This window comes from Grammomys surdaster, unplaced genomic scaffold (assembly GCF_004785775.1).
Source record: "Grammomys surdaster isolate TR1022 unplaced genomic scaffold, NIH_TR_1.0 124552, whole genome shotgun sequence".
Taxonomy (NCBI): Eukaryota; Metazoa; Chordata; class Mammalia; order Rodentia; family Muridae; genus Grammomys; species Grammomys surdaster.
This window is the reverse complement of record NW_021619534.1, coordinates 98565-111201: the sequence shown is the minus strand read 5'-3', so window position 1 is coordinate 111201 and position 12637 is coordinate 98565. Positions and strand designations below refer to the sequence as shown.

The following is a 12637-nucleotide window of genomic DNA, read 5'->3' as shown; positions in this document are numbered from 1 at the left end:
TCTAGTGAGATCTAACACTCACTTCTATCCAGCCTTCCACGGACCTCCCAGCCCTGGGCAAGGGCAGATTCTGCCTGTCTGTAGCTGAGCATTACAGAACTGTACGGTGAAATTGCAGAGCCCAGGGAAATGTTGGAAGACACACAATAAACACACACCCAGTTGGCAAGAATAGCAATGCTTGCTGTGTGTGTGTGCAACATTTAACCCTTAAACATTTCAGAAGACAGCTTCTAAGCACAAGGACAGAAACATCCACTCTACAAAATAAGCACAGAGAGTAGCCGTGCTCTGGGAAAAGTCCTTACTTTGCAAAGTAGGTGACTTCAAAGTTGGGCACAATGCCTCATGTTATTAATCCCAGCATTCTGGAAGTTGAAGAAGGAGGACTTTAAGTCCTCCTTCAAGGACAGCGTGGGCTATATAAGAGAAAAAGAAAAAAAAAAGGGGGTGCTGGAGAGATGACTCAAAGTTGAACATTTGCTGCTCTGTCAGAGGACCTGAATTCAGTTCCCAGTACCCACACTGGGTAGCTCACAATCACCTGGAACTACAGACACAGACACACAGACAGACAGACAGACAGACAGACACACACACACACACACACACACATCCATCTTTTAGATTTCTTGAAGTTGAATGGCCTGAATCCCTATTCCAGGAAGTCCTAATCACATAGAAGTCACCCACCGGGAGCAGCAGCTCCAAGCATGTGTTTCAACACTAAACACTAAGGTCAGGGATCATGGGGGAGGGGTGGTGCTATGGGTCTGTTGTCTAAAAGACTTATGGATTTTGGGGTTAGCTTGACATCTTAGGGACACACGGTGGAGGAAAGCAGATACTGTGCTAAACATCAACTGCAAATAAAAATGGCATGTCCTTTGGCAGAGTTTTATGGAGCAAACACTGGGAAGTCTAAAGTAGCTGCCATTTCTGAAGAGTGTCAGAGAACAGGAGCTTTTAAAAGCCATCATCTGGGGCTGGAGAGATGACTCAGCAGTAAGAGCAATGGTTGCTCTTCCAAAGAACCTGGGTTAAATCCCCAGAGTACACTGGATACACAGAGGCTCACAGCTGTATGTAACTCCAGTTCCAGGGATGTGACACCCTCCTGGCCTCCAAAGGCATCAGGCATGCAAGTAGTGTACAGACATGCATGCAGGCAAAATGCTCAAACACAGAATACAATACTGAGAAAAATGAAAGCTATCACTCCAGTCCCTCTCTATAGTCCAGTCTTCTGTTCTATAGAACAGAAGGCTGTTTGGGGTGGGGCTGGCTAATACTATGAAAACATAATGGTAGTTCACAAACTCTCAAAGTAGTAAGACCTTACAAACAAAACCAAGTCCACGCTCCAGCCTTTCTTTGGATCTCTTGTGTAACATTCTCATCACGTTACTGAATGCTTCCAAGATTGGGAAATCACTAACTCATAGCACACAGTTTTGGTCTCCCCACACAGCCTTGACTGGTCTTTAACTCTGGACTCTGCGTCAGCCTCCCAAACGCTGGGCTTACGGGCATGAGCCATTACAGCTTGGTCTCAGGAGGACTAATGGTATGAAATTGGCTTTCCTTCTACTTGATTGGTCCAGGTTACTCTTTCTCCCCCATGCAAATTTTATCTGTGATAAGCATAAGGATCCTTATCCCCCAATGGCACTGGAGTCCTTCACCACTCTGGCACCCAATGTTACTGACTCCGGCTTTGTGTAGTGGGATCTGGGTAGCTCCAGATGGGAGCCCTGGCTGAGAGCTGTTCAGCCTCCGACGTTTCCTTCTCATTTGTACAAGGCAACACAACACAGCCTGACCATATTTCAGGGGTGAAGAAATAAATCCATGGAATGTGTAGACAAGTTCCTTGAAAAATGTTCAGTGTAGGGTTAGAGACAGAAGGACTTCATCCGACTTCCTCTTTTCCTCCCCCACTGATGGCTGCTATATGCCTGGGTACTTCTTTAGGCTCTATATTGCCCACTGCACTCCAAGGCCAATGCGGTCTCCATAATAGTGAATACGCTTCTAAAGAACTCAGTGTCCTTCGCTTGCTCCTGGGTGGATTCTAGCATCTGTGAACCTGACATCTGTGCAAACTTATGTGAAAATTCTATTTATTTAGTGTGCGTGCATGTGCAGGCACTCGCGCCACAACATGCATGTGACAATGCAAGGAAAAGCTGCAGGAGCTGGCTGTCTTTTACCATGAGAGTTCTGGGGACAGAACTCAGGTTGTCAGGCTTGGGTGCAAGTGGCCTTACTCTCCGAGTCACCTCACCAGCTCCAGTAGCTTGCCTTTTATTGGTTTTTAAAAATACTTTATTTTTGATATAATTATAAAATTTCTCCCTTTCCTTTCCTCTTTCCAGACACTCCATGAATTCCTCTTTGCTCTCCTTAAAATTTATGGACTCTTTTTTTCCATGAATTGTTATTACATGCATACACACACACACACACACACACACACACACACACACACACACACACGTATGTATTCCTAAATATAACATGTTGAGTCCGTATGTTACCTGTATGTATGTTTTCAGGAATGACCATTTGGCACTAGACAACCAACTGATGTGCTCTTCATTTGGGTGGTCAAATTGCTGAGACTTTGCAGGCGTAGCTTCTGATGTTACTAGGAAACAGTCTCACAGCAAACTCCTCTGGTTCTTAGTCTTGCTGCCCCTCTTCAGCAATGTTCCCCAAGCTTTAACATATGGGATCCACAGCTCTGCATTTTGACTGGTTGTGGTTTTCTGTAGTGGTTTTCACGTAAGAAGTATCCACTTTTTTGGGGATCGATCTGCTGCTTATAGATCTTAACTTGAAAGACAACCAATGTCTTTGCTGGTTAGTGCTAAGATCTGGTGACTGTACATTGTAAATCTATAAAGTATAACAAAACCGTTCATTTAAGAATAGTATGGCTGGGCAGTGGTGGGTGCATGCCTTTAATCCCAGCACTTGGAAGGCAGAGGCAGGCAGATTTCTGAGTTCGAGGCCAGCCTGGTCTACAGAGTGAGTTCCAGGGCAGCCAGGACTATACAGAGAAACCCTGTCTCGAAAAACCAAAACCCCCCCCCCCCCCAAAAAAAAAGAATAGTATGTAAGGGCCAGAGAGATGACTGGGGAGGTAAATGTGCTTGCCATCAAGACTGACACAGTGGGAAAAACTCCCACAAGTTGTTCTCTGAGCTCTACACAAGCACCATAGCAAACACTGCCCCCCCCATAATGAATGAGCAAACATGCATAGCATGGTATGGGAGTTCAACCCTCAGCACTGCACAAGTAGGGTTTGGTGGCACATCCCTATCAGCCCAGCACACAGGTGGACGAGGCAGGAGGATCAGGAGTTCAAGCTCACGCTCAGCAAGTTTGAGGCTAATCTGGAATAAATAACACACTGTCTCAAAAATCACACTGTTAGGAAGTCTCTATGTGCCATGCACTCTGTAGAGCATTAGGTACTAAGCGTGGGTCCTGACTCAGTCTCTCAGAACCATTTGGTGTTCTGCAAGTATCAGGCCTTCTGGCTCCCCACCTAAAACTCCAGTATGTGAGAATCACAGGCATCCCTCCTGCCCTCTGTTTATCTAGCTATCTTTAAAGTAAACAGGAAGCCCAAATACAAATTCTCCTGCTTTCCCTGTCTGGCCATGTTCTGGGATAAGAGCAAACCTGTGGAAGCCCAGCACGCTGTAATGTGCAAGACCGATGTCTGTCCTTGAGATAGATACTTGAGTTTTCAGAGGAAAACTAATCAAATTCTATGGGACATTGAAACATCAGAATGTGATACTGTTCCAGAAGTGACGGCAGAGCAGGTCTTACTGGGCTGACTTCAAGATGGCAGCATGATTCCCTTCTCCCCCCAGAACTCATTTCTCCAGGGCTGGATTTAGAGTACCAACTCTGCTCACTTCCCCTGTTACAGTCAACATGTAATAGCGACAAACGTTCACACACTGATGCTTTCTTGCTATCCTATCCCAAATCCCCTAGCTGACCTCATAACAGACCGACTGAGGACTTGGAGGCTGCCCTCTAACCATTTATCCCCATGACTCAGTAACAGTGTTTTAAAATTTTAGGTAAACAAGATGGCTTAGCGTGTAAGCTGCTTCCTATCAGGCCTGACTCTCATCCCAGGACCCATGGAACCAATTCCTACAAGTTTTTCTCTGACCTCCACACATGTGGTATAGCATAGACATCCTACAGACAGCAGTCAGGGGATGTAATTTTACCATGTTTTTAAAATCAGCTTACAGGTTTCTTCCTTCATCTATGTTTTTATTTTGGTTGCTCCCTCCCTTCCCCTCCTATCCGACATTTAGCCCCCATGTGTTCTGTTGTCTTTCCCATTCCTTTGAACACCTGTTCATTCTAGCTTCCCTTTCTAGTTTCCCAACTTCTCACCCACACTCACTTCCACTGACGTTCACATACTTGACAATTAGAAGCTCCGATCTGCTTTCTATCCTGGGTTACCTTACTTTCCAACTCCATCCATTTCTCCTGAAAATTTCATGCTTATGGTTCAAAAAAAAAAAAAATTCCACTGTGTGTGTGTGTACCATGTTTCATCATCCCTTCCTGTCTTGATGGACAGCTAGGCTGATTCCACATCTTTGCTATTGTGAAAAATGGTGATAAACATGAATGTACAAGTATCTTTGCAGTCCCCAGGAGTCCCTAGGAGTCCTCTGGCTGGGTCATATGATAGTTGAGATAAACACGGCTAAGGAGTACAATGTAGCCTGCCACTGCTACTCACCTTAGTGTATTCCACAAGGCAAAGTGTAAACTCTCCATGCTTCCAAACACGAGAGCCACAAAGCCTCAGTTAGGGAAACACATGCGATGGGATGTTCCGTGTGCCTTGAGTCATGGCAATCTTGTTTCCCAGCCAGAGTATCCTTGGGAACGGGGCTGCCTCTGTCCTCTCCTCCATCCATTTACTGCACGACCACAGGATTCCCTGTGCCCGTGTCTAGGATACCTGATAAAAAGCAGTCAGGCATGATGTGCCCCTTTAATCCCAGCACTCCAGAAGCAGAGGCAGAAGGACCTGAGAGTTACAGGCCAGTTAAAGCTTCATAATGAGACCCTATCTTAGGAGGTGTGTATTTGTGTAGGGGGATAGGCAGTGTACCCACACACTGTACCTTAGAAATCAAACCTCTAACCTGAATTATAATCCTGTATTGGGAAATAACCTAGTGAATATAAAGCTGTTAATTAAAAATAGCCTTTGTTACATCCAAGCAACATGCAGACTGAGCAGTTAATTACAGGGAGGTGTCAGTCTGCTCTCCCTGATGGCTGCCATGAGATACCTGAAAAAAACAAACACAAACCCCACAGCAGAGCAGACGAGAAGCCCACGGTGATGTGAGTGCTCCACCTGCAGGCAGGGAGGTGTAGACCTGGGGTGAGCACCACACACGCCCACTGCTCAGTGCGGCAGTTGGGATGAACTAAGTCAAGAGCAGCCCTGCTTCAGAACCAGTGACCTGAATGGACAGGGATCTCACCTGATGCCCCCTTTCTCCCTTACAAGGATAACTGATGTCTGGCTGAGAGTTTCCCAAGATTGGTGAACAGCCAAGCAGTTTCTGTGCTCCAACTTAAACCTTCAGCAACTTACATCTTTTCAGCAGAGGCAGGGTATCAGTCTGTAACAACACTCAGGTTGGCATGAGGGCGTGGAAGGAATCTGCAGACACTTTTCCTAGTGTTCAGACTTGCGTAAGACATAAAACAGGAACAGTATTTATAGGGACATGGTGACATGCTGAAAATGGCGCTACACACCAAGGAGGTACTCTCTATTATCTAGGAACACTAAGCACCTTCTGGGTACGGTTGGGCACCCTTGTTATCCCATCCATTGGATAGTAACAGGACCGAGGGTAAGCTTCACACAAAGCAAGACCTTATCTCCAAAAAGGAGTAAGTATCAGAAAAACCAGTTCTCTTCCCCTTTACTTAAGGATGTGACAGAAAAAACAATCAAGATCCAAGGAGTTTGAAAAGTATATAACAGAATTTCTTCTTTATTTACAATCAAGTTCTGTTGGGACACATAATTAAATAAATAAAAGATGTGCCCTGGCCAGCGACTCTCGACTTCCAACAACAGCAGCTCCCTGGCAGCAAACCAACAGGTGAGTGTGAGCAGGGAAGGGCTGCTGTCCCTCGTCCCTAGCTCTGGCACTCAGGTCTGTCCCTCTGTCCAGAGAACAGCGTGGAAGCAAACAATAAAGTGCAAAGTAAATGTGACAAACAAACGTGGTGCTTCAGATGCCCAGACCCTGCCCTTAGACCATGTGCACAGGAGAGCAGGACAGAGAATGCTTCCCCAGCCTTCATCATGACCAGCTCCTAGGAAGGCTTCTCTCACCAAACACTACTCTGCACGCACAGGCAGTGGCCGGACCACCACTCTCTGCCCCAGGTGAGCGCTCAGCCACCTGCTGTGCACTTGCAGGGATGCTGGGTAAAGATGTGTTTCTCATCTTTGCTGCAAATTCTACCAGACAGGGAAAGGTTGGCACGGCCCTTTCCTCTCACACACAAAGCTATGTGGAAGTGTTGGCAGGAAGGGAGCTCAGAGTTCTGAAGGCTGGCTGAAGATGCAGGTTTCAGCAGTGAGACCAGACACACCACCGGCCCTGAAAACAGCTCCACCTGTCCTTTGTCACAGGAGGACAGGCCCTGATTTGGTTTCCACTGACCCAATGCCTACAGTGAGCCCCCTGGGTAAGTGACCCTACAGAAAGGGGGCGTGCATCAGGCTACAACAGACTTTGGAAAGACGGGAAAAGCACAGGGGACCCAATACCCGGTGTGTGGGGTTGTCCTTGGCACTGTGCCCAGTGGGGAGACCCAGCAGGGACCCTGTGCTCCCCATGAGGTATGGAAGGTCAGAGTTAGTAGTGTTTCCCACGCAAATGCAGACAAGAATCCAAACCTCTGCTAGGGACTTGCAGAGTCGGTTTGGTTCAGTGTTGGTTCTTCTCAGCCATTCGAGAATTTAAGTCAAAGTTCTCAGGAAAGCTACGGCATCACATTGCTTCAGCTCTTCTCTGGGAGGACACATCACTCTCCAAGATGGGCTGTGGGGTCCCACGCTGCTCCTTAGGATGTGGCATCAAGGCTGTGCCCACAGCACAGCTCTGCTTCCTTTGTCCACACTGACAACGTGTAAGCCCGAGGGGGCCCACGCCACCGCATTGATAGAAGAGCTTAAGGACCAATCAGAAAAGATTCAGTCAAGACACCAGGCCCAGACATGTGCAAAATACAGGCACACCCACCACAGCAGGGGCATAGCCTAAGAAAGCTGCACTGTTCCAGTAACAGCACTGGACTAGAGAGGAGATGTCTCCTTTAGCAACCAGGCCTTATCTGGCTCACTCCAAGAGTAGTCCTTAGGGAATCGAGAAGAGAGAACACTCAGCTCCGTAAAGCAGCACAACTGCCTAGTCACGAGCAGAGTGCACTGATCCACAGGAAGCCCAAGAGCTACCCATCCTATCTGGTGGACGATAAGGAAGGTATAAACTTCGGAGTTACTGACAAACACAAGAGTCATGGAAGAAAGGGAGGAACATGAGAAGCTACCCTGATGCTTTCCCCAATGGCCACCGATTGACGGCTCTACTTGCGGCACCTCAGTCACTGTGGTCTGCTATATACACTGTTGAGTGGTGAAGCCCCAGCCCCACTAACCTTGGTTAGTCAGTCCTGGAAAGAGGGAGGGGGAGTGCTTTCCAAGAACTCAGTGAGGTTCACACCCAAGCAAAGATGGCACAAGCCCTGGGATGAAATCCCAGGCTCTGCTTTAGATGTAGGCCTGTGTACATGCACGGGTGGGGTCGTCTTACCTGTGTTGTTTTGAAAGAACTTTCTCCACTTTGCCTGTGAGCACACTCCAGACATAAAGAGAACCCTCGGCCGAGCCTGCTGCCACGTAACTGCCATCAGGGCTGGAGGAGACAGTAAGAGGGCAGGAGCTATAGACCTCTGACCTCACACGACCACTCCTGTGCTCACAGATGCAGCTCATATGGTCGTTGTGAGCAGCCTTGTTCTTCCTGCCACCTGGCTACCAAAGAGCAGTGCCATGCTGCTGCTTGAAGCTGCACGTCCCTACTTATCAGACTCAAGCACACACAGGGGACAGCAAAGCCAACCTCTAAAAAGCTCAAAGCTCAAGCCACGAACAGGCTTGTATGGTTCAGCAAGAGTAGGCAGGGAAACCATAAAGTATTGAGACGGGCTGAGGAGATGGCCTAATGTGTCAAGAGTGTTTGCTGCAGCACGAGGATCCAAGCTCTAATCTCCAAAACCAACGCTGAAAGGCTGCATGTGCAGAAGAACCTATAATCCAGGCCTGCTGTGGGAACCGACAGGCTTGCAGGCTGTCAGCTTAGCTCTAGGTTCAGTGAAAGACTGTCTCAAGGGGACAGGGGGAGTGGTGGAGCAGATCATTTAATGTCCTTCTCTTGCCTCTGCATGTACACATAATAAGCTCAGGAGGCCACATGCACACACACATCAACAGACACTTTCCCTACTATGAGAACCAATCCCAGAATACACCTGAGAAAAGGATGGTACCCAGAAGGCAGAACAAGGAGATTCACTGTTTCACCTTCCAGTGTCACCTCCAAACAGACTGTACCGTTCCAGCCCAGGTACGCCAAGCCTTTTCAGTGTCAGTGCCAAGTCTTGGCAAGTGAGTGGGTGAAAAGGAAGGAGAACATGGTAACTCACTCAGAACCAGGCATCAACCAACCATGCTCACAATAAAAGGAGGACCACTATTAAAAAAACCAAAAAGATTCCAGCAGGACCACCAGATGACCCTCAGACTCACCCCTGCAAAGCAAGCTCCAGGGGCAGCAGAAAGATTATGTTTTATCTCCCTTAAAAGGAAAATGTCCAGGTTTAATCTCTGAGATAAACCAAGTACTGGGCAGGACACGGCTACTAACCTGAAGACAACCCGGGTCCAATCAGAGCCACATTTGAATCCAGGTGCACTGAAACAAACAGCGGACAGATTAGCTGCCATCTACAGTATATTCACCAGCAGGATAGACGTAGGCAAGGCCAGGCCCAGGGACCAGTACCTGAATGTCTGCTTGATAGTATTTGTCCGGAGGTCAATGACTTTCAGCAGGTCATCACGGGAGCAGCTCAGAAGCTCAGTTCTCTCAGGGTTTAAGTCCAGAGCAGTGATCTTCCCTAAGAGTTCCATCTCTCGGACCACACTCTCCGATCTAAGGGAGACAGCAGCCTGAGACTTAATGAAAGTGGGCCACCTCCAACCTGACTAGGATGTCATGTCACTGAGCAGAAAATGTTGTCACCCAGTTAGATCCAAGTCTTCAAGGGCAGTAAGCATGTCCCTAGCCTCACTACTGCTTACAAAACGTTCTCAACAAACAAGCCTACAGGAATGTTGAGGACTAGAATTGCTTGGGGATTTTCTTGCCTGTTTTTAGAATAGGACAATTACCAACCAGAACTCCTGATAAGCAAGAGCAAACTAGGGAACTAATCACACAGCTGGTATGGCTCTTTGTTTCTCTTGTGGGTTCTATGGACAGACTCTGAGGCCTCATGTGCAGGGTAAGCATGTGTCCTCCATCCCCGGATCAGTACGATGTCCATGGTGTCACTGTTAGCTTTTAAACAAGGCTGGCACAGGAGCTGCTGTGGGGTGTCTAGGGAGCCCACAGGCCCTGTCGTGACCAGGTAGACTCAGCTTGACTAAAGCTGCTTCAAACATGAGACTGGATGATACCACAGCACAGGTGTCACTGTGCACACACCCTCTGCTGCTGCCTCTCTAACTCTTACATGCTCTAGCCCACAGAGGTCAGCTAATAGGTCCCTAAGAGATGGGACCTAATGGCGATACTCAACAATGGTTTAGCGAAAGCTTTTCAATGAACTTATTTGCTGTCTTAACTGGGCAGGAGTTTATCTTGTTATTATATATACAGCCCCAGACTTCCACTCCAAATCTTTGGTATATGGGAATCTGACTGTCAAGTTAAGGGACTGGCTAGGAGACTTGTAACATTCAGTGAATTTCTAAACTTCCATGTTTTAAGTTCAAACTTCAAGTTTAGGAGAAAAAAAAAAAGATTAAAAATATAGGAGCAAGCTTCACGCGAGTCCTTTGGGGGCCACTCTGCATTCAAAGTGTATCCAGAGCCACGCATTCTTATCCCCTCTCCACTTTATGAGCCGCTACACGGACGTATGGCCTCTGTATGCAATCCAATCACCAGCCACCTCTGTCTTCCTCCTCAGCCAGCAGCTCAGGGCTTTGTTTCACTGGACCTCTTTCGGTCCCGACAGCTCTCCTCCTCCCAGTCTTGCCAGCAATAGGGATCTCCTAGCATACCCCTATGTATGCCGGTCTGCCACGCACTCTGGCCTCATCAGTCCTTTCTTTCAGTGTGCCTTAACCTGCTCTCTAGAGACAAAAGTCACCGAGCAGACTGCATGAAGCCATCGATTTCTTCCCTTACCACATACAACTCAAACATCAAAGCGGCCCAAGTGGCTTGTAAAGCAGGTGGACATCTGATCCCACTGACCCCATCTCATTGGCAAAGGCACCCCCACTTACTGTCAGCTGCAACAAGCTGTTCTGGGTGGGTATGTCTTTCAATGACCTTCTGTTACATAAAGTCCATTGGCTTCTCCAGACTAATCCCTACTCCCATCAGCAAGGGAAAAAAAGGACTGTCTCCACTACAGCTGGGTGTGGACTGCCTGTGCTCTGTCTTCCCTGTTTCATCTTAATTTGCCTAAAGGTAGGAACGAGCATCTTCTTAGCTCTGCTCATCTTACAGCCGGCAGAGCATCTGGTACACAGTAAATGACGGCTGGACCCAGAAGACTACTTTGTATAAAGAATAGCACAGCCCAGACCCAGCTGTCCTGGAGCTCCGCCAGTCCCCGAGTATGAGAACGCTGCCCCACACAAAGCATGCCCACAGCTCTTTATATGTTCTCCTCAGCCTCCCACCAAGCTCTTAAGGCTTCATACCGGATATCCCAGAAACGAATTTTCTTGTCAAAATGTCCACTCATTACACATTGCTCAGTGCAAACAATGTCGTTGCAGCTGGATCCTGCAAACACTGTTTTTATACCTGAAAGAAAACCAAACACCATCATCAAAGGCAACCACATGGCTGGTACATATATAACATAGCTACGATGCTATTGACCACTGAGCCTCCAAAATCACAAAATGAAATGAGACCTCAAGCAGAAAACAACCCTCACTACCCCAGTGACCCTCAGACTGAAATGAAGCGGGGTTCAGACTCATGTGGGAACATCATTTCATTTCACCACTAACATCTACACAAACACACAGAGAGACCGCATTTCCTCACAGACTTTGCTGCGGAGATCCCAGAGTTTGAGGGTCCGGTCGTGACTTCCTGAGACTATCCGTGCATTGTCCAGCAGGAACTTGGCAGAGAGGACTTTCCCGCTGTGGCCTGTAAGTGTGTGCTACAAGAGAGGACACAGCCAGGGTGAGACTTAACACAACGCCTTCCCGGAGGAGCTCCAGAGCCAGTCCCAGAAGGCCCTGAAATCTTCTCAGAAGGCGAGAGAAAAGAAGCATGGCACCCGGAGCACACCTTCACCAACTCAGCCTCAATCAAAGAAGCCATGTGCTTCAACTATGCTGCCACATTTCTGACCTGAAGAAGAGCTTCAGAATCTTCTAGAAGCTGTTTCTGGGTGCTGCCAAGAGATGAGGTATTGCTTTATCTTGATTGTGAATGGTGCCCAAGGACTGATGTGTTGAGGCTTGGCCTCTATAGTTTGTGGCCCAGTGGGAAGATAACACACTGAATATATACCCCTCTCACCCCAAGACGGGGGCTCTGGACTCTTCCTGTTTTGCTCTTTGACTCTTACCATGAGACAAACAGGTTCCTTAGCCACACAATGTACTGTGCCACCACAGGCCAAAGCAACCACAAGCTAAGCTTCTGAAACCTGAGCTGAGCTGCTGATGTCAGTCAGCTAGTTTGTCCTATCTTACTTAGGTCTCTCATAACAGTGACAGAAAGCTGGATGACACAGGAATCAAGGCCGCAAAGGTAAAGGCAGGTATTGCATACACAATCCTAGTACTTGGAATCCTGGAATCTGTAAACTCAAAACCAGCTTGAGCAACACAGTAAGACTTCAGACTACAGCTGAGTGGAGGAACATTGTCTAGCACATAGGAGGCTCTAGGCCCCAGCACTGGAAGGGGCAGGGGAATCTCTTACTAGAGAGGAATACAAATCCAACCTTCAAAACAGCACCAAATTCCACAAACTCCTTGAAATAAAAAACCAACCAACCAACCAACCAAAAGCCAACAAAACAAAACAAAACAAAACAAAAACAGAAAAGAGGAGGCAAGAAGAAGATGTTTCTGCTCTTGCCTCCAGCTCTGTAGTGTTGGGATTAATAGGCGCACCACACTAAATCTAACTGAAAGTAACAAAGACAGGACTTTATTTTATTCAGTGCCACTGAAAGTCAGTCTGTACTTAAAGTGAGAATAGGAAGGGCC

General features: G+C 47.5%; 1 protein-coding gene across 3 annotated transcripts in view; it reads right to left on the bottom strand.

The window, feature by feature from the left end:
- Positions 1–6048: 6048 nt before the first annotated feature.
- The window catches only part of Atg16l1 (autophagy related 16 like 1), a 32552-nt gene continuing 25963 nt past the window's right edge, over positions 6049–12637 (bottom strand). For all 3 annotated transcript variants that reach the window (XM_028784649.1, XM_028784647.1, XM_028784650.1), the window contains 6 exons: positions 11454–11574; positions 11099–11204; positions 9162–9311; positions 9024–9071; positions 7911–8012; positions 6049–7268 (listed from right to left, as the gene is read on the bottom strand). In XM_028784649.1, coding sequence (XP_028640482.1) covers positions 7175–7268; positions 7911–8012; positions 9024–9071; positions 9162–9311; positions 11099–11204; positions 11454–11574 — 621 coding nt within the window. In that variant the 3' untranslated portion in view covers positions 6049–7174. The remainder of the gene's footprint in view (positions 7269–7910; positions 8013–9023; positions 9072–9161; positions 9312–11098; positions 11205–11453; positions 11575–12637) is intronic.